This window comes from Eublepharis macularius, chromosome 10, assembly GCF_028583425.1.
Source record: "Eublepharis macularius isolate TG4126 chromosome 10, MPM_Emac_v1.0, whole genome shotgun sequence".
In the NCBI taxonomy this organism is placed as follows: domain Eukaryota; kingdom Metazoa; phylum Chordata; class Lepidosauria; order Squamata; family Eublepharidae; genus Eublepharis; species Eublepharis macularius.
This window is the reverse complement of record NC_072799.1, coordinates 96,081,972-96,106,696: the sequence shown is the minus strand read 5'-3', so window position 1 is coordinate 96,106,696 and position 24,725 is coordinate 96,081,972. Positions and strand designations below refer to the sequence as shown.

Here is a 24,725-nt window from a genome sequence, read left to right as displayed (position 1 = left end):
TTTTGCACTAATAATGGGAGCAGATGCTCTGGTGAGCAGAGGTAAAGCTTGAGGAGCCAATCTTCACCAAGAGGGTTTTTTTTTTTTTGGTAGGGCTAATTACTTGGAGAAGGAAGGTTTTTGGAAAGAGAGAAAAGCATTATGGAGAAAAAGAAAAACCCTTTGGAGGGGAATAAAAAACTATTCTCTACAATGTTGTCTCTTCATTGGAAAAACTGGTTACAAGATCTCTGAAGCATGCTGGGAAATGCAATCACGGCTGCTCCACAGGTCCACGGACTGAAAGGGAGTAGGGGAGGAGGAGACCTTCTTCAAAAAACTCTAAATTTGATGCAGGGAATTTCAGAAGTGGCTCTAGTCAGCAGGGAGCATCAAGCAAGATCTCCAAGACTCGCCCTAGGAAGCTGCTTGCCTGACTCGGGGCACAGGATGTGCCATGCTGTGACCGGCCCACAGGCTGCCCCTGCTCAGGCACACAGAGTTGTGTGCGAAGGATGCCTTGTGCTCTAGTGCTGGGTGATGAGAGGGAGAAGAAAAGTTCAGCCATGTCATGCAAGTCAAGTGGAAAAAACTGTTTAAAATACGATACTAATTTTTATTGCAACTTTATACAATGCTGTGCATTCCTCATGTGCAAAAGAAACATGTGATTTAGGATCTGTTATTATATACTATATACAAGATCTGATGACATAATAGCCATTTAAAAATACCAGGAGCCCTGCATGGGTGGAGCGCAAGAAGGCCGCCCCCACTCCCCCAGTCCTTTTGTTAACTAGTCTTTACACCAATATGCAGAAAGTAAATTGTGTTTACTCTCATTTAGCTTTGTTTGAGAGTGGTATTTTTGTACCAGTAGTAGTAGTAAAACAAAGAAAATACTGTCTAAGAGGGGCTTTCCCAGCCCATACGTTTTAGCCTTTTGTCTCCCACCTAAAGTAACATGACAGCAAAGTTTGACCAACTAGTCAGTATTATTAGTCAGAATTGAATAATTCATTTTGATTTCTTCTTTGCTTTCCCCTTTTTGGTTTCTTCATTTCTTTCAACTTTTGACTGCTTGGCAGGCCTTGTCTTCTTCTGGAGGAAAGAAAATGAAGTGTTTAAACAGCTGTTACAACAACAAACGGCCAACTTTTAATCTAGACATTCTCTTGCTTAAAGATGCAAAACACCACCCCAACCCACACTTTCCCCCAGAATCTAAGAGCCAAGCTACAAGTGACGCCTGACACAGGTTGGACACTTGTCAGCTTCCCTCAAGTTTTGATGGGAAATGTAGGCATCCTGGTCTTGCAGCTGTAATGGAGAGCCAAGCTGTAAAACCAGGACGCCTACATTTCCCATCAAAACTTGAGGGAAGCTGACAAGTGTCCAACCTGTGTCAGGTGTCACTTGTAGCTTGGCTCTAAGAAAAAAGAAAAATGGCAAGGAGGCAGCCAGTCCAGTATGGAAGCATGTGAACTCTGGGATTAAAACCAAACAACTTCTGAAAAAGCACAAATTTCAGGAGTCTCCCAATTAAAAGACAGGTCTTTTTTGGGCAGTTCGGGGCTCTGGCATTCCTTCCAATCACTGCCCAAACACAAGCGGCCACATTCAGCCGTGAGCCACCACTCTGGCACCCAAGACTTATGCTTAGAAGGTGTCTGTGATAACAGGCTGGAGACAAGAACCGTTGTGCTAATGGCACGGCCTCCCTCCTGGCACCAAAGAAAAGATGTTTTTGAACAAAGTTGTCGGTTCCAACTCTACTCATAAGTAAAAGATTAAAAGGGAAGTTATTTGAATGAAGACAAAGATTAATAAGGCATTCCGCTTCACACCAAAACAGTCAATAACAGAGGACGGCTCCTACAGATACGAACAAAGCCCACTGTAGGGTCCAATATACGAAGAGAGCTGTTGGGCAGGACCCAAACGGGGCCTGATCCAGCCCCTTGTTTTCTGCAGAGGCCAGCCGCACCTTCAGCAGCTGGTCCCCAAGACTGTTCACACAGCCGTAGAATGGCAACATTTATCTGACACAAAATGGGGTCTTAAAAATGTAAAATTATTCTTACTAGAGGTTTCAAGTTGTAGTTTAAATTCTGAACAACTAACTAATGGCACTATTAACAGAAAATATTACCTTAATCATCGCATCGTTTTCAATAGTCTGTCGCTCGTTCTCAAACTCGACTTCATCAGCCTCCAATTCTTCATTCAGTTCGGTATCCAGAGAAGACTGCGCTTGTCGCTTTGATTTCTTTACCATCTGCAGTGAATAGGGGGTGAGGTGCATCTCTTTGTTGTAGGTTCGTGTGAAAGCTGTTTTGACCTGTTCAGGGTGAAGGAGAAACACGTGAAACTGAAATTTCGATCTGGCCAGCGTGGTGCAGTAATTGGAGTGCCAGACTAGACTCTGGGAGGCCCGGGTTCAAATCTCGGCTGTGTTCGGGAAGCTCGCTGCGTGACTTTGGGCCAGTCGCACACACTCACAGTGGGTTGTTGTGAGGATAAAATGGAAGAGATTAAAAAGATATTCTACACACAGAAAGATAAAATGGAAGCCAGTTTAGGGAGAAAGGCAAGATATAAATGAAATAATCTATTTGAGCCGTGATTTTCAGACTGTGTTCCCTGAAACCACTGAAGTTTTATCGGGAACCGGTCAAGGCAGACTAGCTTCCCTACACGATCAGTACACGTGCCCCCACAGACGGATTCCAGATCACACTTGGCACACAAGAGGCAACGGAAAGCCCTCCCAGGCCCGATCGGTGCTCAGCCTCATGACCCAGGAGTCACAGCCGATCTATTGATATTGAAAAATTGCTCCACAAAAGAAAACGGAATTCATCTAGGAACTCCGTCCCCAGTCATAAAAAGCAAAGAAACTAGAGAAAATGCCACATTTTGCAGAAAAGGGAAGGAAGAAAAGGGATCCCTCCAAAGTTCTCCCTCTTAAGACCAAGCCCTGAACAAACAAACAGTTGTGGTGGCATAACTTCTAAAGGTTAGAATTCATCTCATCAGAGGCAACTGACAACGGAAGTTATGGCCTCTGAGTCTTATGTTGTAACAATTTAGTCCTGTGACACATTCAAGGTTAATGGAGTTCCCCGTGTTGTAGCCCAACACTCGCATCACCCCCCCGCTGGTTCCCAAGAGGAAGATGGGGGAACCCCGGGGGGGGGGATCCGTGTGTGCACTGAGCATTGCCGTTCTGATCTTGTCATAATGAATTTTCTCAATCCGTGGGACAACCATTATTTGTGGCCGGGGTGAGGGGGGGCGGCATCCTGTGGATTTTGTTTGGAACCACTGCACTACACCAAACTAGCTTTCAAGTATTACTCTGTCAACTAACCCTACCCCTGGCAAAAAACACCCCACTGTGGAAGGGATGGGATACTGAAAGCCGTTAAGCAGAAGTTAAAGGTTAGCAGAAGGGGAAAAGCAAACAACTTGTTCAGGCCCTTGAGGATGTAGAGAATCCTGGAGGCGAATTTACAAATACTCCTCTCTTTTTTTGCAATTCCTCAGCTTGGAAATAAAGCACCTTCCTTTTACAAGCAGTCTCAACTGATACCCATCAAATGAATTTATCTTACCTTGGAATTTACTTTGGAAAATGCACTAGGCTTGCCTCCCCAGCTGGTTATTTCCATTAGGTTTTCAATGTCTTCCTTCATCAAACAATAGGAATCCATGAAGGCCACGGCCTCCTGCACCCCATCTGTTCCCAGGCAGCACAGGGGCCTCACGACGGCATCTTTTAAGTAGGACAAATAGTCCAGGTTCACCGCTCTCTTGCTCGCATGTGTTCTGTGGCAAAGGAGAAAATGTATTCAGCAAGCCTTTTCTCGGGGGGGGGGGGTGTCCATGCATTGCACGAAAGGAGCCTGGGGCTCAGGCCCCAGCCTTCGGGGGCACTCCTCCCTCCTGGCGACCCTGCAGAGTCACAGGACATCTGTGTGGACAGGCCACCTCCTCCTAAGTGCAAAATGGAGACGGCGCTTCTGATGCTGGGATACAACTACGTGCTATCACAATGCATCTTGAAGCTTTTGGGGACTGGGGAAAACTCTTCTCAGCTAATGTTCTCAATCACGACTGGTCAGAACATCTCACATCTGCCCGTATCTCAAATGTTCTGCCTTTTGGCCTACCTCACAATGTCACGATTATGATCCAGGGGCTTACATGATGGAAAAGTCTATTTAAATGCAAAATTAGAAGGCAGGGCAACTCAGGGCACTGTGTAGGAATATGTAGGGAGGTCACCAATCTGCCTCAGTTGATGAGAGAGGGGGATATGAGGGCCAGCACCTTCAATTGGCTCTGGAAACCGAACTGTGCCTTCTTAGTTTGCTGACAGAAGGTAAGTACTATTATCTGGAAGCCAGCACTGTCTAGGGCAGAAACACTAGATTAGGCACCACAGAATGAGGTGAGGTGGCAGAAAGGACTGGACCACAGGCACGAGATCTCTGAATGCTTCTGCTCTGCACAAAATACTCCCTGCAAGAAACCCCCCACCCCAACAGGGCTGCACGTACCTGGAAACCAAGATTGCACTTACCTGGAACTGTTGGTCCTCAAGTGGTCCGTCTATACACGCACATGTGGGATCTGTGCATGTGCAGGCCCCCCTGGGTGAGCCAAGGCTCATCCATGCCTTTTCACATGCTTTCACACATCCAGCCTTTTCACATGCTTTTCACCCAGGTGTGGCTATTAAAGGCGGGGCGAGCAGCTCCCTCCCTCAGTCCTCCTTTTGCCGCCTAAGATCCCACGTGTGCCAGCACAGAATCCCTGACAATGAACTGGTGTTCATCGAGTTGTCCTCTGTGCAGAAACAGATTAGGACTGTGCAATGCACAGGCCTGCTGCGAGGAATTTCAGAGCTTTAGAACACTCTCCTTTGGCGTGTGTGATGCTGCCTTCCTACCAAAACAAGCACATTCTCTGAGGGGAAAGCACCGTCTCTTCTCTGCGTTCTCTGGAGGTGCCACAAACTCACCTATGGAAAACTGGTATGCAGAAAGCTCACAGCAGGGCAGTGGAGAGGGATGTGTGCCTGAACAGAAGACAACTCACTGAACAACAGTTACAGGTAAATGCAACTCTGTTTTTATCATGGGTCTTCTGTACAGTCCCGCACTGGGAGTCTGGCAAGCCACGTACCAAGGCGGCTGGGTGATACTCTCAAGAGACAGAAGAGTGGTTTTCATGCCTTGCATTCATGTCTACGTAGTGTCTTAAAAACCTATCAGCAGGAGACCCAACAGAGGCTCTGCAGGTGTCCACCACAGGGACCCCATGGACAAAGGCTGCAGAGGAGGCGTGTGTGTGCTCTTGTGGGGTGCACGTGCACATAAGGAAGACAAAACCGTCCAGCTTTTTCAAGTTTACTTTTGGACACAATCCATCTCGACAGCGTTTTCATGAAGCAGCTTTGCCCTTGTTGGGGTCAAAGTGATTAAAACAAATGAGGACCCTTTCAAAACGAACTGGTTCTCTAAAGATCTCTTAACATCCGAGGTGTGTAAGGCTTGTTCTGCCCTGGATGAAGGAATGGAAAAGAAAACAGGGAGCACAATATTTTGGGATACGTGAAATTTGTAAAAACTGCAAGCTAGGCCGCAGCATCATTTACTTATTTATTTTAGACTTTTATTCCATGAGCAGGCCCAGGGCAGACTACATCAGATAAAAACATTCATACACTTTCATCATAAAAGCAATAAAAATTCAGACATTCAAACAAACATCACAACAGTGCTCTACAAAAGCTAATATATGTCGTGCTCCGGCACGGTGTTCGGGGCGCAGGCTGAGGCCGGGCACAGTTGCTCACCTAGGCGAGTGCTAGCGATTTCAATGTCCTTTCCGGCAAAGTCCAAAGTCAACAGTCCAGGTCAAATCCAGTCAAGGCAGTCCAAACAAGGGTCAGGCTGGTGCAGAGTCCAAAGCAAGCTGAGGTCAAGGTCTGGGAATCAGTCCAAGGGAGGAACAAGGTTCGAAGGAGGTGGGAAGGTTTCCAGGTGCGAGGCTCCGGCGGCAGAGTGGATGACGACTAAAGTTGTTTCCACGCTGCTCTGAGTTCAGCGTCCGTTCTTATACTCCACCTTGTTTAAGAGGCTGACGGGCCACGTGTTCCCCTGTCCACTGATTGCTCCGCCTCGTCATCGGGAATCAGCTTCAGCTGCCTCTGAGCTTGTAGTTGGGTGCTGCGGTGCTGTTGCCAAACCGCCTCCCACGCTCAGCCCTTCCACTGGGCAGCAGGCTCTGATGGCTCCCCCCGACCAATGGTCGGGGTTGTTTGTGCTTTGCTCACTCCCTCGGCCCCGTTGTCTCCCCTGGGAGGCACAGGCTGTACCTCTGGCTGCTGCCTGGCCGGCTCTGCTGGTGCCTCTTCATCCCTTGACTTTGGGGCTGGATTTGCCTGCCCAACGCTGTCCTCCTCCTCCGAGGACTCGCTGGCAGGTGGCAAGAGCTTGGTCTGGGGCTGGGTCACGACAATATACAAGACAGCAGCAATCAATTTGCTAGACGCTAGATAGATGGTGGACAACTCTGATAGGGACGGCTTAGATCTTCTCTTCTCCTCTGTCCAGGCTGGCAGAGGCCTAGCCCAGCCTCAACCAAGGGCCTGGCGAAACATCTCTTACAGGCCTGGCAGAAGGATAGTAAGTCCTGCCAGGCCCTGGTCTCACTAAACAGAGTTCCACCAGGTTGGAGCCAGGACCGAAAAAGCCCTGGCTCTGGTCGAGGTCAGTTGTTTATCTCCTGACTGAAGCGTTCTCCAGGGTACATATAGGGAGAGGTATGTTGCAGGTATGCTGGTCCCAGTCTGCATAGGGCTTTATAGGTTAGTACCAGAACCTTAAATCTAACGCAGTACTCCAGTGGCAGCTAATGCAGTACAGATGTTATATGCGTTACACTCGACACTCCCACAATGACACGTACTGCTGCATTTTGAACCAGCTGCAATCTCAGGGTCAGACTCAAGGGAAGCCTCGCATAGAGCGAGTTACAGTAATCCAGCCTAGAGTTGGCCGTTGCCTGGATCACTAGCTAAGTTGCTGGTCGAGAGCCTTCCCCTCATGAAATTTGATAAAGGGGAAATCCACTCGCAGAGCAGCTTACTCACTAACCTGTCTAATGGAGGTTTTAGTCACCAGAAAAATCATCCTCAGGGAAAGGAAAAGCAACAACAAGTGGTGAGAGCTTAAAAAGGTTTTAGCATCAACTGAATCAGCACCAACGACAGGGACCACTGCGAGACTACTAAGAGTTCTGGGGGGGATAACCACGAAACATCCTCTTCAAAAAAGAGTTTAGAAGTATAGTGCGAAAAACTGTTCTCCCTCTACCAAGAAATGGGAGCTGGATGCAGCTGCTAAGTGAGCTTTAAGAGAAGAGGGAGCTGGATGCAGCTGCTAAGTGAGCTTCAAGAGAAGAGGGAGCTGGATGCAGCTGCTAAGTGAGCTTCAAGAGAAGAGGGAGCTGGATGCAGCTGCTAAGTGAGCTTCAAGAGAAGAGGGAGCGGGATGCAGCTGCTAAGTGAGCTTCAAGAGAAGAGGGAGCTGGATGCAGCTGCTAAGTGAGCTTCAAGAGAAGAGGGAGCGGGATGCAGCTGCTAAGTGAGCTTCAAGAGAAGAGGGAGCTGGATGCAGCTGCTAAGTGAGCTTTAAGAGAAGAGGGAGCGGGATGCAGCTGCTAAGTGAGCTTCAAGAGAAGAGGGAGCTGGATGCAGCCGCTAAGTGAGCTTCAAGAGAAGAGGGAGCTGGATGCAGCTGCTAAGTGAGCTTCAAGAGAAGAGGGAGCTGGATGCAGCTGCTAAGTGAGCTTTAAGAGAAGAGGGAGCGGGATGCAGCTGCTAAGTGAGCTTTAAGAGAAGAGGGAGCGGGATGCAGCTGCTAAGTGAGCTTTAAGAGAAGAGGGAGCTGGATGCAGCTGCTAAGTGAGCTTCAAGAGAAGAGGGAGCTGGATGCAGCTGCTAAGTGAGCTTCAAGAGAAGAGGGAGCTGGATGCAGCTGCTAAGTGAGCTTCAAGAGAAGAGGGAGCGGGATGCAGCTGCTAAGTGAGCTTCAAGAGAAGAGGGAGCTGGATGCAGCTGCTAAGTGAGCTTTAAGAGAAGAGGGAGCGGGATGCAGCTGCTAAGTGAGCTTCAAGAGAAGAGGGAGCTGGATGCAGCCGCTAAGTGAGCTTCAAGAGAAGAGGGAGCTGGATGCAGCTGCTAAGTGAGCTTCAAGAGAAGAGGGAGCTGGATGCAGCTGCTAAGTGAGCTTTAAGAGAAGAGGGAGCGGGATGCAGCTGCTAAGTGAGCTTTAAGAGAAGAGGGAGCGGGATGCAGCTGCTAAGTGAGCTTTAAGAGAAGAGGGAGCTGGATGCAGCTGCTAAGTGAGCTTCAAGAGAAGAGGGAGCTGGATGCAGCTGCTAAGTGAGCTTCAAGAGAAGAGGGAGCGGGATGCAGCTGCTAAGTGAACTTTAAGAGAAGAGGGAGCGGGATGCAGCTGCTAAGTGAACTTTAAGAGAAGAGGGAGCGGGATACAGCTGCTAAGTGAGCTTTAAGAGAAGAGGGAGCGGGATGCAGCTGCTAAGTGAGCTTCAAGAGAAGAGGGAGCTGGCGCTGATGCCTTCAGAGACACTCAGAAATGAAGGCGGCAGCGGACAGGAGGCGAGAATGGCTCCCTGCGAACTCACTCGTGCAGAAAATTCCTTCCATTTAATCTCAGAGGAGGTTTGTGTTAGGGTGGATGTGTTTTAAATCAAATTGATTTAAATTACAATTTAAATTAGTAAGTCTATTTAAATACCAGTTTCTACATAAAGGCTCATTTTTGCTGTTATAACCTTAATATTTACAACCCAGATGAAGGTCCATTTTTAGAACAATAATGTCTCAAGTTAGTTTTACAGTTATATCAGTAAGCTATGGATTATTTGGTTATTCATCATTTGAAAGAGATAATTATGAAATCATTGCAAGGTGAATTATCTCCAGTTTAACTGGTTATTCATATTTGGACAACTTTTCTGCTGTATATTATTGGAACGAAAACGATCATTAATAACAATAATCATTTAGATTGTTTTATTTAATTAAAACAATAACATTATATGTAGCATATGAATTCTTGTATTTGCTTAAACATCCATGTTTGTTAACTAATGCGGTTAAACAAAATACCTTTAAAAAAACTTTGACTACATCAGCCAGGTCCTTGTGAAAACTAAAAATACAGCCTTCTGCAGCTCACTCATCTTCAACTTTTTCTCTTCAAGGGAGAGAATTAAGATAAATCTCAGGCTATGCTCACTAACAGTTCAAGACTTCTGGAATATTCTGCTAAAAAATCACTTTCATTTATATGCTTGCCCCTCCTTCTTCACACTTAGCTTTTAACGTTTTCTCTTTATCCAGATCTATTCCACCCCAAACAATCTTCTATTCACTGAACTTCTTGAAACTTAGCACTTAAGAGGTAAGGGTTTGATTCTGTGTACAAAGATTTGCAGAAGAACAACAGAATTTACACCTCTTTCTCAACTCTATGTTTATTTAAAAACATTTTGGCTCTTAAGAAGAGGCATGTTATCTCGGCAAACACAAATTCACAGTTTTGAGAATTGCAAAACCAAGCAACTATGACGACAGAAAAATTACCCAAAATAATCTTACAGAAACCTTTTAAGAGAGCATGACATTGGGGCTCTAATGAACTAATTAATGGAATTCATTCACAAAATTTTTTAAACATTGCATGAATATACAGTCTCATATTACATAATTAAAAATTAATCCTTATTTCATGATAGGCTATGAAGTATCTTAAATAGAAAAGTATCTTTAGATAGATTTTCTTCAAGAAGTATTCTATCAAGCAAAATCTGATTTAAATTTTAAAAACCTGTTTAATTTTTTTTTTTAGATCATGGATTTTATCCACCCTGGTTTGAGCTGACAGTTTATGAGCATGACCTCTGCAATACAGCCTCAAACACCAGTGCTCAGGGCAGGATCAGACATGCTGTGGAGCGCAACCTGCAGGCATAGTGCGATAGTGTCAAGACTCAGTGTAAGGGGTTTGGGGTCTTGGGAAAGTTACGTACCTGTCCCTGGCAAGATGGAGCAACAGAGGGAATTGACACTGCTGAGCCCGAAGGGTGTCACTAGAATGTAGCTTGTGTTCTCTGCCCAAATCTAGCTGACCCTGCCAATTAGAGGAAATGGGGGGAGACTTACAGTGTGTGCCCAAGGCACCCTCTACAGACTGGGGATCATTCACAGCCATGGAGAAGAAACCACCCGTGGCGTTCTCGCTGGTTGTAAATAGGTTGACGTGGAGGGGTATCTCATTTTCTGAACACTGAGCAGATATACTTAACAAGGATGTGAGTAAGAGAAAAATGAGCCAAAATCACACGATCGCTGTTTTGTTTTGTTAAAGCAGCTTCTGGAATCCTGAACCAAATCTGGAAAACGAAATTGTAACAAGTCCCTCCCACCAAAAAGTTTGCGTCTTTTGGTTTGGTTTGTACCTTGCAACAGCAGCAGCAGCAGCAGGCAGGCAGGCAGGCACTGGGTTCTCCTCTCAGGGCAGCATCTGGCTTTCCTGAACCTCATTCACCAATCGGATGCCAAGGGGAGGGAGGCCTTACCTCGTTAATCGACTCTGTTGGCAGGAAGGGGGAATGAGCACAATGCGCACGAGCGCATCTCCCCCCACCAATCAGGCCCTCACAAGGAGAGCCCCCCCCCGCCATTCGGAAGAGATTTCCTGGGGGGGAGCACCATTTCATCACGTGGAACTTACATCTGAGTAGACCTGTTCAGTGCATCTTGGTTCGTTCTGCAGAGCTCCCCGGGCACTGGTCTGCCTCCCCGCAGCCCATCGCTGGTACTGCTGTGGGGAAAAGTGCAATGGCCGAGGGGGGGATGTTCTGTGGTTGTTGTGGGTTTTCCGGGCTGTATTGCCGTGGTCTTGGCATTGTAGTTCCTGACATTTCGCCAGCAGCTGTGGCTGGCATCTTCAGAGGTGTAGCACCAAAAGACAGAGATCTCTCAGTGTCACAGTGTGGAAAAGATGTTGGCAGGTCATTTATATCGACTCAGGAGGGGTGGGGTTGAGCTGAGTCATCCTGTAAGAGTTTCCCAGGGTGTGGAATGCTAATGGCGGGAGGCTTCACTGTATCCTGAGGAGGTTCTTTTGCATATGGATTGGGGCTTGATGTGCTAATCTTCTCTGCAGGGCTATTGTCGGGTATAGAGTGTTTTGTTAGCCTGGTGTTTTTCAGAACTGGAAACCATGCTCTGTTCATTCTTAAGGTTTCTTCTTTCCTGTTGAAGTTTTGCTTATGCTTGTGAATTTCAATGGCTTCCCTGTGCAGTCTGACAAAGTAGTTGGAAGTGTTGTCCAGTATTTTGGTGTCCTGGAATAAGATACTGTGCCCTGTTTGAGTTAGGCTATGTTCAGCCACTGCTGATTTTTCAGGTTGTCCAAGTCTGCAGTGTCTTTCATGTTCTTTTATTCTTGTCTGGATGCTACGCTTTGTGGTCCCGATGTAAACTTGTCCACAGCTGCAGGGTATACGGTATACTCCTGCAGAGGTGAGGGGGTCTCTACTGTCTTTTGCTGTTGTATTTTTCGGGTGGGTCTGAATACTGCTTGAAGGTTATGCTTTTTCATAAGCTTTCCCATCTGATCAGTAATTCCTTTGATATATGACAAAAACACTTTTCCTGTAGGAGACTGTTTTTCCTTGGTTGTTTGATTCATCCTGGGTTTGATTTGTTCAATCAAACTAGATAAAACCCGTGGAAGATTCAATCCTATGCTGTAATTCTAAAGACAGTTTCCTGAGAGTAAGCACAAGGACACATGGCACCAAAAGTGAGTTATAGGCACTACAGAAAAAGAAAAAAGTGAACAGAAGGCAGGACTGTTTTAATGCCGCTGCCTCCCTCCCACTTCCCTTAGCCAGCCAGTTTCCGTCCATGTGACCTGCCAACACTCGTCTTCTTCAGGGTCTGTTGTTTTATGTGTGGTGTACCTATGGGACAACTCAGCCAGTTGATGGGTTTAGAGGGAAGACTGTGTTCTGTGAAATTTGGTGCCATTCAGTCCAAAAACAGTTGCTCTAATGATCCCGGAAGCCTGTATTGCAACAAATGGGGCTAAAAAACATGATAGCAAAAAAACTCCAACCAGATTACACTGGATAACCAATCACACCCGCTATTGTCATTCACCAGCTATTTTCATTCGGCATCTGAAATCACTCCACTCTCTAAGATATAAGAACAGATAGACTGTATCTGAAGAAGTGAGCTGTGATCACAAAAGCTCATACCCTACCACAAATTTTGTTAAGTCCTATAGGTACTACTGGACTCATGCTCTTTTCCACAGGTAAGTACATAGTGGCACATAGTAGTAAAGTCTATGGTCCCTGTCTCTTTACTGATGCATCTCTTTAAGACCACTTCCTTACAGCACAGCCCTCCTATCTGAACAAAAAGACTGAATCTTGTATAGTTTGCAGAAAGCCCAGGAGAGCGGGAGCTTTTCTGACTTCTTCAGGATGGCTGTTCCATAAGGTGGGGGCCACCATAGAAAATAGATTGTCTTCAGGCAGCTGATGATTTTTCCCATGTTCAATGGGGTACTTGCAGAAGGCCATGTTCAGATGAACAAAGCTGCCACGGAGGAATACAGGGAGAAAGTTGGTTCTGTAGATATGAAGGACTAAGGCTGTGAAGAGCCAGTACCTTGAAGTGGGCCTAATAACTGATAGGTAGCCAGTGGAGTGACTGCAGAATGAAAGTAATATTCATGTTCCTCCCAGCTCCTGACCATAACGAAGCTGCAGCATTTTGCACCAACTGGAGTCTCTGAGTTAACTCAAAGGGGATGTCAGATATGCCTCCAGCATATCTGTCATGTGTTATGGATTTCTTGCTGCAGTGTGTAGTGTACCTCTGAGAACATGTAGAGGAAAACCTGTTTTGCAGAATGGTTGCTAGCTGCTTATCTTGCAGGTGTTTCGGTTACAATTTCCTGGAAGGCCTGAGAATGTGGCCTTGAAGTTCCAGCAGAGACTGCACCAACCTCCTAAGAGACTGAGCAGAGCTCATCCTTTACCTCCTCCCCTCTCCCCTGGCTCAGCACACCAAAATCCTAATGGACTTCCTTTCCCACTGGGATGAGGGCAGAGACTTTGTTCTATAATTAACCTTGCTTTGCTACCTTGAGTCACTTCAGCCAATGATCCTGTCTGACCATCTTGATACTGGTATTCTTCGATAATCAAGTTACTTTAACTCATACACTGAAGTGATGCAGTGAAGCGCTTGGGGAAAATACCTGGCAAGACCTGACATTCTGGCTGAAGTCCTTAAAGTATCTTCGGAACCAGAGCCCTGAACCCTGTTACCTGCACCAGTTTACCTGCACTCTCAGGTAAGCTGTTACCTCTCAGGAGCTTACCTGCACTAAGGAGCTCCTGAGAAACCTGAAGGATTACCAAAAGACCACACAGAACCACGTGGGCTCGGTGCTGAGGCACTGATGGAACTTAGAACAACAATGGGACAAGATAGTAGTACCCCACCGTGGTTGGCAGTGACACTGAACCCGTGCTGGACTTCACGTGGGGCAGCAGCAAGAAGCGAGTGGGGTGCAATGGAGCGTTATGCCAGCTCACCTCTGGGGAAGGCTAGCTACCTACCCTGGTTGGAAGACAGACCGCAAGGCAAGTAGACGGAGGAGGAGTCAATGGAGGAGTATTTGCAGATGAAGTCTACTCTTAGACAGAGGATCCCCTGGAGGGGAAGAAGAACCAGCGCCGAGGGAAGAGGAGGCAAGCCCTATGGCAGCACTTCAAGAAGAATTACAGGTGATGAGGTGTGACCACTCACCCTGACTGGACTCACACAAGGGTTGCTGCAGGAATCCACCCAGATCCCCCACCTTGAGGAACCCCAGAAGCACTAGCACCCGCAAACACCCCGCGAGGACTGAGGGCATCCAGGCCTTTGCTGGAGAGGGAACCACGAGAGGGTGGAGAGTTCCCAGTCCTGCCACTGCCAGGGTGGCGCAATCTGGAGGCTTAGTTCGATGGTGATCCTGAGAAGCTAGGATATTTCCTGGTGCAAGCTGTGGAGTTTCTCAGGGAGTGGGGGCACACCTTCCTGGATGAAACCAGCCGAGTAAGCTATTTAGGATCCTGGCTGGAGGGCCCCCGCAGTGAAGTGGTATGTAACCCTGTACATTGCTCGAGCCCTGGAGTGGAGAAGCATGGAGGCTTTTGTCCAAGCTTTGAAGGAACAGTTCAAGGACCCTCTCAAGGAAGAGAAAGTGAAGTTCAAGTTGAGAAGTCTAAAACACGGCAACCAGTCTATGAGAGAGCTTTAAGAGCCTAGTTTGCAGACCCCCTCGAGGGGTCTGAGTGCGAGCTTTAATTGACTCAGGGTGCACTTGGGACCTGATAGCTTCAGCGCTGGTCACAGGACTAGGACTAAATGTGTGTAAGCTGGAGCACCCCATTATATTTGAACAGATGGATGGTTCCCGAATGAAAGTGACTCTATCCAGCTACATGACTGAACATACCCTAATGGGAATGGGGAGTCATTGGGAAGCCAGGACTTTTGTGGTAAGCACTGCCACTAAATTTCCACTAGTGTTGTGGGGATACAATGGCTGTGAGATCATGACCCCCAACTAAGGTGGCGAAGCCGAAAACGGTTTTGCTGGGGAAAATTGCCAGGAACATAAATGGAATCCCAAGTGGGGCTCGGCAGCACCATTCCTCCCGGAAGTGGCCCTACTGACCAGGGAAGAGAAGGAGCAAATTCCCCTGGAATACAGAGATTTGAGTCAAGTGTTTGATGAGATGGAGGCTGATGAACTTCGCCCCCCAATGGGCCACGGTCTGTGCTACTGAACTGATTCCTGGTCAGAATTCTATGAGTCAGGGGGAACGAGAGAAATTAAGGCAATTTATTGATAAGAACTTGGATCGGGGTTTCATCCGACCAGCCAACTCCCTCTATGCTGCTCCAGTACTGTTCCTCAAGAAAAAAGATGGGGGGCTGAGACTGTGTACAGATTACCAAGGGAATGCTTACCCCCATCCCCCTCATTAGGGGTCTACTGGGGGTAGTCGCTAAAGGGAAAGTTTTTTGAAACTGGACTTGAGGGATACCTACTTCCACGCAAGAATCAAGGAGGGGGATGAATGGAAAACTGCTTTTAATAACCCTTTGGGGCAATTTGAATACCGGATCATGCTGTTCAGATTACAAGGCACTCCGGGGGGTTTTATGAACCTAATTAATGAAGTTTTGCACCAATACCTGTACTAGGGCATGGTGGTTTACTTTGATGACGTGTTAGTGGTATTCTCAGGACTATGAGTCACATGTTATGTGACAGGTTTTGAAAACCCTGAGAGACCACCATCTGCCCGTGAAACGGTCCAAATATGAATTCCATAAACAGGAGTTGGATTTCTTGGGTTTTTGGATCTCGGGCGGGGGACCCTAATAAAGTACAAGTTGGACCCCCCCCCCCAAAAACCTAGACAACAATTGCAGTCATTTCTGGGATTTGCACATTTCTATAGGACCTTCATAAAGAATTTTGCCCAGATCGCTTTGCCATTGACTGATCTGTTGAAAACAAAAGGGAAAGGACTGCAAGGGGCGAAGCCTAGTGCTCGACTGGAATGGACAAAAAACTGCCAGAGCGCATTTGAGCAGCTGAAACAATTGTTTACATCAGAACCCATTCTACGACACCCCGATGAAAATCGCAAATTTATTGTGCAGGTGGACGTGAATGATGTAGCAATGTGGGGGGGGTCATATTGCAAGAGGATGAGAACGGGAGATTACACCCTCGTGCTTACATCTCTCAAAATTCTCTGATGCAGAGCGCCACTGGGTGGTGTGGGATAAAAAGGCTTCCGCCATCAAATTGGCATCAAGCACATGAAGGCATTGGCTAGAAGGAGCCAAGGTGCCTTTTGAGGAGTGGACAGATCATAAGAACCTCAAGGCTTTACCTACTTCCCACTGATTAGGGGCCTAACAACTGCGATGGGCTGAAATCCAAGTTCAACTTCATGTTGAAACATCTCCCAGGCAAATCCAATTTCCTTGCAGATGCCTTATCATGCCTACCTCAACATGATAGCCAAAGGGAGGACGTGGTGGATACAATGTTCTCACGCACTCAGTGGGGGGGGGCTGTTACCACTCAAAGCCAGTCACAGAGCTCTAAAACTATCCACAAACCCAATGAATGGGAGAAAAAGGTAAAGGAGGGAATTCCACCCCAAAGAAGGAACTGGAACAGGACCTGCATGGGATGTGGTACCGCAAGGGTAAACTTTACATCCCAGCAAGCCTGAGAGAAGTGTTAAAAAGCTGTCATGACACAAAATTAGCGAGCCACTTCAGTTATGTAAAGACTTTGCATCTAGTACAGAGACAATTCTGGTGGCCAAATATGAGACGGGATATCTCCCAGTATGTAGTCTACGTGTTAGGTTTGTCTGATGGGGGAAAAGGGGGAAGGAAACCACCGGGGCTATCGCAGCCATTGGAAACCCCCTCTTGACTGTGGGAGACGATCTCGATGGCCTTTATCACCGATCTTCCCCTCTCCAAAGGGAAGTCTGTAATTTTGGTAGTGGTGGATCTGTTTTCAAAGCAGGCTCACTTTATCCCCTGCTCAAAGATCCCAACCACAAAGAAACCAGCTACTTTGTTCATGTAGCACGTAGTCCGGTTATACTCATTCCCAGAGAAAGTGATTTCCGATAGGGGCCTCTCCCTTTATGGTGGCTCATGGATACAAGGGGAAGGCCATGCCGTTTGCTCAAAGTCCACCAGAAGCTCCCCCAGGAGATTTGACAGACTGGTGGTCCAGACTAACAACTCAATGGGAGGTGATAAAAAAACTCTGGACAAAGCAAAAGAGGATTATAAGAGACAAGCAGACAAAAAAAATCTGACCCCTGGAAATTACAAGTGGGAGACTATGTATATACATCCACCGAGAACCTGCAGGGGGAACAACCAAGTAAAAAGCTGGGGTGGAAATTTCTAGGGTCTTTCCTGGTGGTAAGAGTGATCAATGAAGTAACTGTGGAGGTGAAATCACCAAAAAAAAATGAAAAATGTCCACCTTGTATTTCATTTCAGCCTCCTGAAAAAAGCGCCCTCCCGCCCCGATAAATGGCATCCAGAACGAGGACTTCCCCCACACACAGAGATTGTGAATGGACAACCACACTATGAAGTTGAAAACACTTTGGACTCTAAATGGAAACCAGATGAATTGTTTTACCTGATTCAGTGGGTACACTTTAATAAAAGTAATGTGGAATGGGTAAAAGCTACTGATGTTAATGCCCCCAAATTAGTACACAGATTCCATAAAGCTTCCTTGGAAAAACCAGGTCCAACGTGAAGGGGGGGGCATCTTGGGAGGGGTAGTATGTCAGATGCACCCTGTTTATCTGCCATGTATGTCTATTGTACTCTGTGTTATATTCTGGGCCTCTGGGAATGTGTCAAATGGATCCAAATGAATTCCAGAACGCTCTGTGGGATCCAATGCCCCCTGGCGGCTCACTGGATGAGCTGATAGAGGACTGGAATGCCCATCTCTTTGAAACTATCAACGAGATCACTCCCCGTTGCCCTCTCCGCCCCCAAACTAGAGTAGCTCCTTAGTATACCGATGAGCTACGACAAATGAAACAGGAGCTGAGATGGCTAGAGCAAGTGTGGCGGTGACTCCGTGATGAAGTGACAAGACCATCTTATAGGACGTTTATGAAGGCCTATGAGATGGCAGTGAAAGCTGCAAAGAGAGACTACTATGCAGCTTCCATTGCGTCCGCTAGGTCTCACCCAGCACAACTTTCCAGAGTGATTCGGTCTTTAACATCCCTCTCACATGGGACAAATAAAAATGTAAATTCGGTAATAAGCTGTGAGGCTTTTGGAGACTATTTTGCGGATAAGATCTTGTCACTCCGCCAGGATCTGTCCAACACGGTTGATGCAGTACGTGTACTGGAGGCCCCTTGGTCGCCCTCAGGGTTGATATTAGATCAATTCAGGCCACTCTCCCAGGAGGAGGTAGGCAGGGTCCTGCATGTTGTGAAACCTACCACATGCCCACTGGACCTGTGCCCATCATGGCTGGTGAAAACTGGCGGTGATGGGATTCGGGCACCATTAGCTGACATCATTAATCTTTCTCTGAGTTCTGGGTTTTTTCCAGACTCACTGAAGGAGGCAGTGGTGCGGCCCTGATTAAAGAAACCATCACTGGATCCTGTTGATCCAGCCAATTACCGCCCAGTTTCGAATCTTCCGTTCCTGGATAAGGTAATTGAGAGGGTGGTAGCAGAACAGCTGCAGGTATACCTGGATGACGCCTCTATCCTGGATCCATTCCAGTCCGGCTTCAGGCTTGGCCATGGTACGGACACGGCTCTGGTTGCCCTCACAGATGATCCGCAGCGACACCATGGATCAGGGTGGGTCAGCACTGCTGACGCTTTTAGATCTTACAGCAGCGTTTGGCACGATCGATCATAATCTTCTGACCCACTGCCTTGCCGATGTGGGGATTCGTGGAACAGCCCTGCAACGGCTGAACTCCTTCCTCCACAATCAAAGATAGAGAGTGGCACTCGGGGAACAGATGTCCGCTCGCCATTCTTTGGTATGCGGCGTCCCTCAGGGGGCAATTCTTTCCCCAGTGCTCTTTAACATCTATATGCGCCCCCTCACCCCGTTAGCCCACAGCTTTGGGCTGGGTTGTCACCAGTATGCGGATGACACTCAGCTCTATCTGCTGATGGACGGCCCGTCTGATCTTGCTCTGGATTCCTTGGCCAAAGGTCTTGAGGCTGTGACGGAATGGTTACATCAGAGTCGCCTGAAATTGAATCCCCTGAAGACGGAGGTTCTGTGTCTGGGTTGTGGGGCAATCAAGCCGGGGACCCGGCTCCCAGCCCTCAACAGGGTACAACTGAAACCTTTGCCAACGGTGAGGAGCCTGGGTGTGACCTTGGATGCCACACTTTCAATGGAGGCCCAGGTCACGACTGTTGCCAGGTCTGCCTTTTTTCATCTTCGACAGGCCAGGCAACTGGCGTTCTGTCTTTCGCCCCGGGACCTGGCCACAGTAATCCATGCAACGGTCACCTCCAGGCTAGACTACTGCAACTTACTCTACGCTGGGCTTCCCTTGGGCCTGACCCGTAGTTACAGCTGGTCCAGAACGCAGCAGCACGCATCCTTACCAGAACGTGGTGCGCCAGCTGCACTGGCTCCCAGTGGAGTTCCAGATCCGGTTCAAGGTGTTAACCTTGGTGTTTAAAGCTCTTCACGGACTGGGACCTGCATACCTGCGGGAACGCCTCTTCCATTATGTCCCCTGCAGGGTGTTGTGCTCTGCAGACAAGCAACTCCTGGTGGTCCCCGGCCCGAAGGACATCCATCTGGCCTCAGCCAGGGCCAGGGCTTTTTCTGCCCTGGCCCCGGCCTGGTGGAACGCTCTCCCGCTGGAGATCTGGGCCCTATTACAGTTTCGCAGGGCCTGTGAAACGGAGATGTTCCACCAGGCCTTTAGCTGAATGCCAGCGGGTGTCCTCCTCCTTCCATCTAAGACCACTACTTCTTCTGGGTCTGCCCTCGGCCATCTGCTTATGCCCGTATACGGACTCCCAATATTTGTTTAAATAGCCTCCTCCTGGACTATTTTAATGACTTTTAAAAAATTATTATTGATTTTATGTTTTTGTGACTTTTAATGTATTTTTTTAATGTTAGCCACCCTGAGCCCATCTGTGGGGAGGGCGGGGTATAAACTGAATAAAATAATAAATAAATAAATAACAAATGTAGAGGAATATCTATGTAGCTGCGTAACTGTGTAGCTATGAATTGCTTATCTTGCAGATGGCTACTTTCACTTTCTCGGCTGGCATGGGAAAGTGTCCTTCAAGTGCCAGGTGGAGCTGTATCTCTCTAAGACATGAGTTCATCCTCTTCTTCCCCTACCCCTATCCCATCCATCCTTCTAGGCCCTGCGCGCCTAAATCCTAACGGTCCTTATTATCCAAGGGTGGGAACCTTGCCCTGTAACTAACATTGCTTTCCCTCTTTGCGTCACTTCTGCCAATGCTGTAGTCTGACTGCACTGATACTGATGGATCTCTAATAAAGGAACTTTTACTGGACTCTTGAAGTGTCTACAGTGAAGCAACTGGGGATCTAACTGGCAGAGCCTGACAACTACAAACCACGTTTATTTCTAACATTGGTAACATAGAAAACAAGGTAATAATTTTAAACTTGGTAACTCTTAAAAAGGCATTCAAATCATGTAAGTCCAAATTAGGTTTATATTTGCCAGCCTTCTTATCAACTAAGAAGAAATGGGAATAAAATCCATACTGAACCTGAGATGCATTAACCAGTTGTACAGCCTATTTGTCAACCAAGAACTACTCTTACTTCAAGTCTGGGAGACAATTATCAATCACATGGGCTGATAGTTAGACATGAGAACTGATCGAGAGATTCTAACTTATAAGCATCTCTTGAAATAGATAAAACCCAAGAACAGGACATTATCAACTGTCATTGGGGCAAGAGAGAGGACAACCTGTCCAGAAAGTTAACTTGAACAGGTCCTACAAGAATCTCTAGTAAGAAGAGATTTTTGACTCTGCAGAAAGTCTTTAGCCTCCTGAGATTGTTGACTACATCTAGATCTTGAACCTCTCCTTCTCCTTGTTTGAGGGTGAGGCTGAGAAAGAGTTTTGTACAGGATATGGAGGCTGATAACATTATATAGTATCTCTAGCTGGGATGATGTAGGAGCTGATACTGAAAACTCAAGGTATCTTTGTTTATATGGCTGCATTCAAGTGACAGTGATGCCAAATGATTTTGTTCGTAATAATCAATAATAAATAAATAATAAATAAATATTTCAGATACAGTGTCATCAGTTTTTGCTGAGAATAGAGAATAGAGAAGTCCCCTCGAGGGGGCCACGTCTTCAACTCTGCTCTTGGTCTCATTTCTCAAAGCGGTAGATCTGAGCCACGCATGTCATTTGAACATGACTATGATGCTATGGAGCAAGCTGAGGAGTCTGCAGCACGCTTGCTCACGCTCATCTGTTGCTAAAGATAAATGGATGGTTTGGGTCTGGATGATCTTGCGGAGAGACTTCTTGTCATCAGGTAGAAGGTTTAGATAAAATGACATTTTCTCCCACAAGAATAACTGACAGCCTTCCATTTTGGTTTGACAACTGGAAATGTGCAAGCTCAGAGCTGCTGAGGCATAGTCTGTGGCCGATGACATCAATTTTTCTCCCCTCTTCGTCGCCAGGAACAGAACGGGAGCTTCGTCTCTGCCTGGACTGCATCTCCTTGCTAACCAACAATGGGGGAAAGGGGGGGGGGGCGCATAAAAAGGAAAGGGTGACCCCTTTGCTTTACCCTGTACATATTTTCAGTCTCCTTAGACATAGCTGAGATAGAAGCTCATTTCTCCCACACCGCAATATCTAGAAATTCCTAGATGCCACCAAACCAGGGGGATCGGAATAGAGCACGCTAAGAATCTTGTTTCTTGGTTTCAGTTCTGAGGAATTCACTTCGATCTCTAGCAATTCTGCCATCCACAATGCTTGCTTTGAACAGAGCCATCAGTTCTCATAAAGCAACAGGAGAGCCGGATCTCCCACCGCAGCATCCAAGGGCACACCGGGACTCTCCTCGGATCTGACTGCAGCCTCTTCTTCGCCTGACACAGAAGCCCTTGAATGCAGTTAGGTGGTGGAGGCCACTAAGATAAAACCAAGGGACAGTCATGAGCAGAAGTCGAGGGCTTCAGCTTCATTCGCGGAACAGACTTGTAGAAACCAGCCCAGCCACGCATGCGCACCATTAGCATACGACTGTCACAGTACCAGCAGAAAAGCCAGAGACCAAAGTGCTCCACACGCCAGATCCAGGGAATACAGGTGGCTTAAGTCCCTTGGAGGGTTCTGCGTTCTGCAGACAGGCAGCTGCTGGTGGTCCCCGGCCCAAGGCCTCGACTGGGGCCAGAGCTTTCTCGGCTCTGGCACTGGCCTGGCGGAACGCTCTTCAGGTTGAGATCGGGGCCTTTCGAGATCTGTTGCAGTTCTGCAGGGCCTGCAAAACCGAGCCGTTCCACCAGGCCTCTGGCAGAGGCAATCCGTCCTTCCTGACTGCCCTTGACCTGCCACCCCTGCCCTGGATATGAATTTTTAAATTTGCCAGCTGCTCCCTATGGCTTATTCAGCCTTTAACTGAAATTGACAGCAAAGACCTCTTGGTATTTGTGACTGTTGATATTGATATGGTTTTTGTGTTTTAATGTAAATTATATCTGCATGTTTTAGTCTTGTTGAGACCCGCCCTGAGCCTGCTTGTGGGGAGGGCAGGATATAAATCTAATAAATGAAATGAAATGAAACACTTCCACGGGAAGAGCTGGCTGTTCAGATTCAACCACTCCTTCCAACAGGTTTGGCGCAGGGCAACGAGAGCGCAGCAAAGGCGCCCTGGGTGGAACAAGCGTAACATGCTCTTGCTCGACTGTCAGCACTTGCTGGGTTCTGATCACAGTTTTTCAGTTGATGGAACAAAGAAGGGCTTTTTCCGCGCTTAGTTTTAGACTTCGTTTTTTTAGCAGGCCGTTCCAAAGAACTTCTTGGAGCCACAGGGGGCACAGGCAACCGATACTGGTGCCAAGGCGGATCCAATCTCAGAGACAACAAAACCGATGCCACCGAAAAAAGCTGAGATGGACTCTCTCTCGCAGCAGTACCTTCACTGCCAGGACAGAATGCAACAAGACCTTCTCCCACAAAGGCCCCTTAAGCCTCGAAGCAGGGTCACTACATGCTTTTGGCATTCACTGCTGGAGGTGTCTGCAGGAGACAACCTTGCGGCCGTCACTAGAACACGTGAGAAAAAGAGAATATTCATCACCGTGGGTCATCTTGGTCCTGTGAGGTGAGTACTTCTTAAACAATGCCTTTTGAACATTTGAAAAAGAAACCATCAAACAGTAACAAATCCCTCACTATCACAACCTTTGCCGATTTTTGTTTTGCCTCAGAAAGTGAACAACGAACTGAGGGAAGGAGCACTTTCCCCTTGAAGCATGTAACGGTTTTGGCAGGGAAATGCAGGCACAGGTGGGGGCGCTGAGTGTTCTAAAGCCAGAAAATGCTCCACAGCACATCTGCTCATACACAGTCCCAAGATGGGACTCCAAAGAAGATCAAAGGTGAAGTAGCAGATCCCAGAGCAGGCTGGGCTAGACCTTCTCTCCCTGAAGTGCTAGCTTTTGAATTAACTTACAGGGTTTGCTTTGTTTAGTACACATAGGGACAATTCAGAAATGGAGCGTCTTCGTTCTGTTTTCATGTACTGTCTACAATGTACCGTTACCCAATCTGTCCTAGGAAATGGCCTTCCAACTTCTTTGGGTAACTTCTCCTCCCTCCCCACCTTGTGCTTAAAGCTTTGGGCATCAATCTCTGCGGATTAAATGTCGCATTCTGTGCATCTTACAAAGCGCCTCTGGATCACAGATGCTTATGCCACAAAGAAGTCTGTGCGTCTTTAAAATGTCACAAGAGTTGCTGTTCTTAATCACCCTGAAGCATTTCTGTCCACTCATTCAGCTGTAGTGCAGACTAGACCTTCGTCTAGAAAATGCCACAAGTACAGCTTTTTATCCTTCTCCAAGTAAGCCTTTTAACCCATGCAATACAGTGCATAGTGCCTGGTAAACTGCATGGGCAAGAATATTTTACATGCAAAACTAAGGGAGCACACAGGCTCAAGGAAGTCACAAACACTCACAATTTATACAGTGTAATTCATCAGTGTATTTATCATAAAGTCCCAAACCTACATAACCATAAAGCCCAAATTCTTGGCTGGTGAAAATTCCAATTTAAGAACCAACGTTCAATATTATTTTCCGCTAATGCGGGGTAAGTTCACAAGTTCATAATTACTGGCGTCCACAGTATTTGAGTTTCAAGAAACTCTAAGAGGTTACTCAGCATTACCTGAGGCTCATGTGCATCGACAGCTCTTGCAGGATACGGTCATGTTTTCCGGTGGATGAAAATTTGCCCAACCAGCTCGGGAAATTTGGGAATTGGTTCATGTAACCTCTCATCAGCTCTCCAGGGAGGACACTTGAATAAATGGCCTAAAAGGCAAGAGTAAATGTACACTGGTTTCGCCTGAAGGCCATAATGAATGTCATTGTTTCCTACCCAACGCATACGCAAAATTCAGAATCGTATTCAAGGCAACAGTTGTGAAATGATGGGAGATATTTTACTGAACTGCTCCATCACAAATACACAAACATTCCATAATTGCCTGCTTTAAGTCACATCTTAACATCCACCTGTAATGTTATTCCATTTCTATAATTTCTTTATCTAGCAAGTTCCACATGGGAGAAAAATACTTCTGGCCTTACACAGAACTGTATCTTCCATGTTTGTCTTTGTACCATACAGCATCTCAAGTACAGAACATATTTTCACATTTGTGCTCTCTATAAATTTGCATTCCACAGAGGATTAATATCATAAAAGTGACTAACTGCCCTCAAATGT

The 24,725-nt window shown here is 47.0% G+C and overlaps 1 protein-coding gene across 5 annotated transcripts in view; it reads right to left on the bottom strand.

Annotated features, from left to right (window-relative positions):
* Window positions 1-557: 557 nt before the first annotated feature.
* RFC1 (replication factor C subunit 1) overlaps window positions 558-24,725 on the bottom strand; it is a 117,659-nt gene continuing 93,491 nt past the window's right edge. For all 5 annotated transcript variants that reach the window (XM_054989808.1, XM_054989811.1, XM_054989810.1 and 2 more), the window contains 4 exons: window positions 24,162-24,307; window positions 3,597-3,810; window positions 2,132-2,320; window positions 558-1,080 (listed from right to left, as the gene is read on the bottom strand). In XM_054989808.1, the coding sequence (XP_054845783.1) occupies window positions 997-1,080; window positions 2,132-2,320; window positions 3,597-3,810; window positions 24,162-24,307 (633 nt within the window). In that variant the 3' untranslated portion in view covers window positions 558-996. The remainder of the gene's footprint in view (window positions 1,081-2,131; window positions 2,321-3,596; window positions 3,811-24,161; window positions 24,308-24,725) is intronic.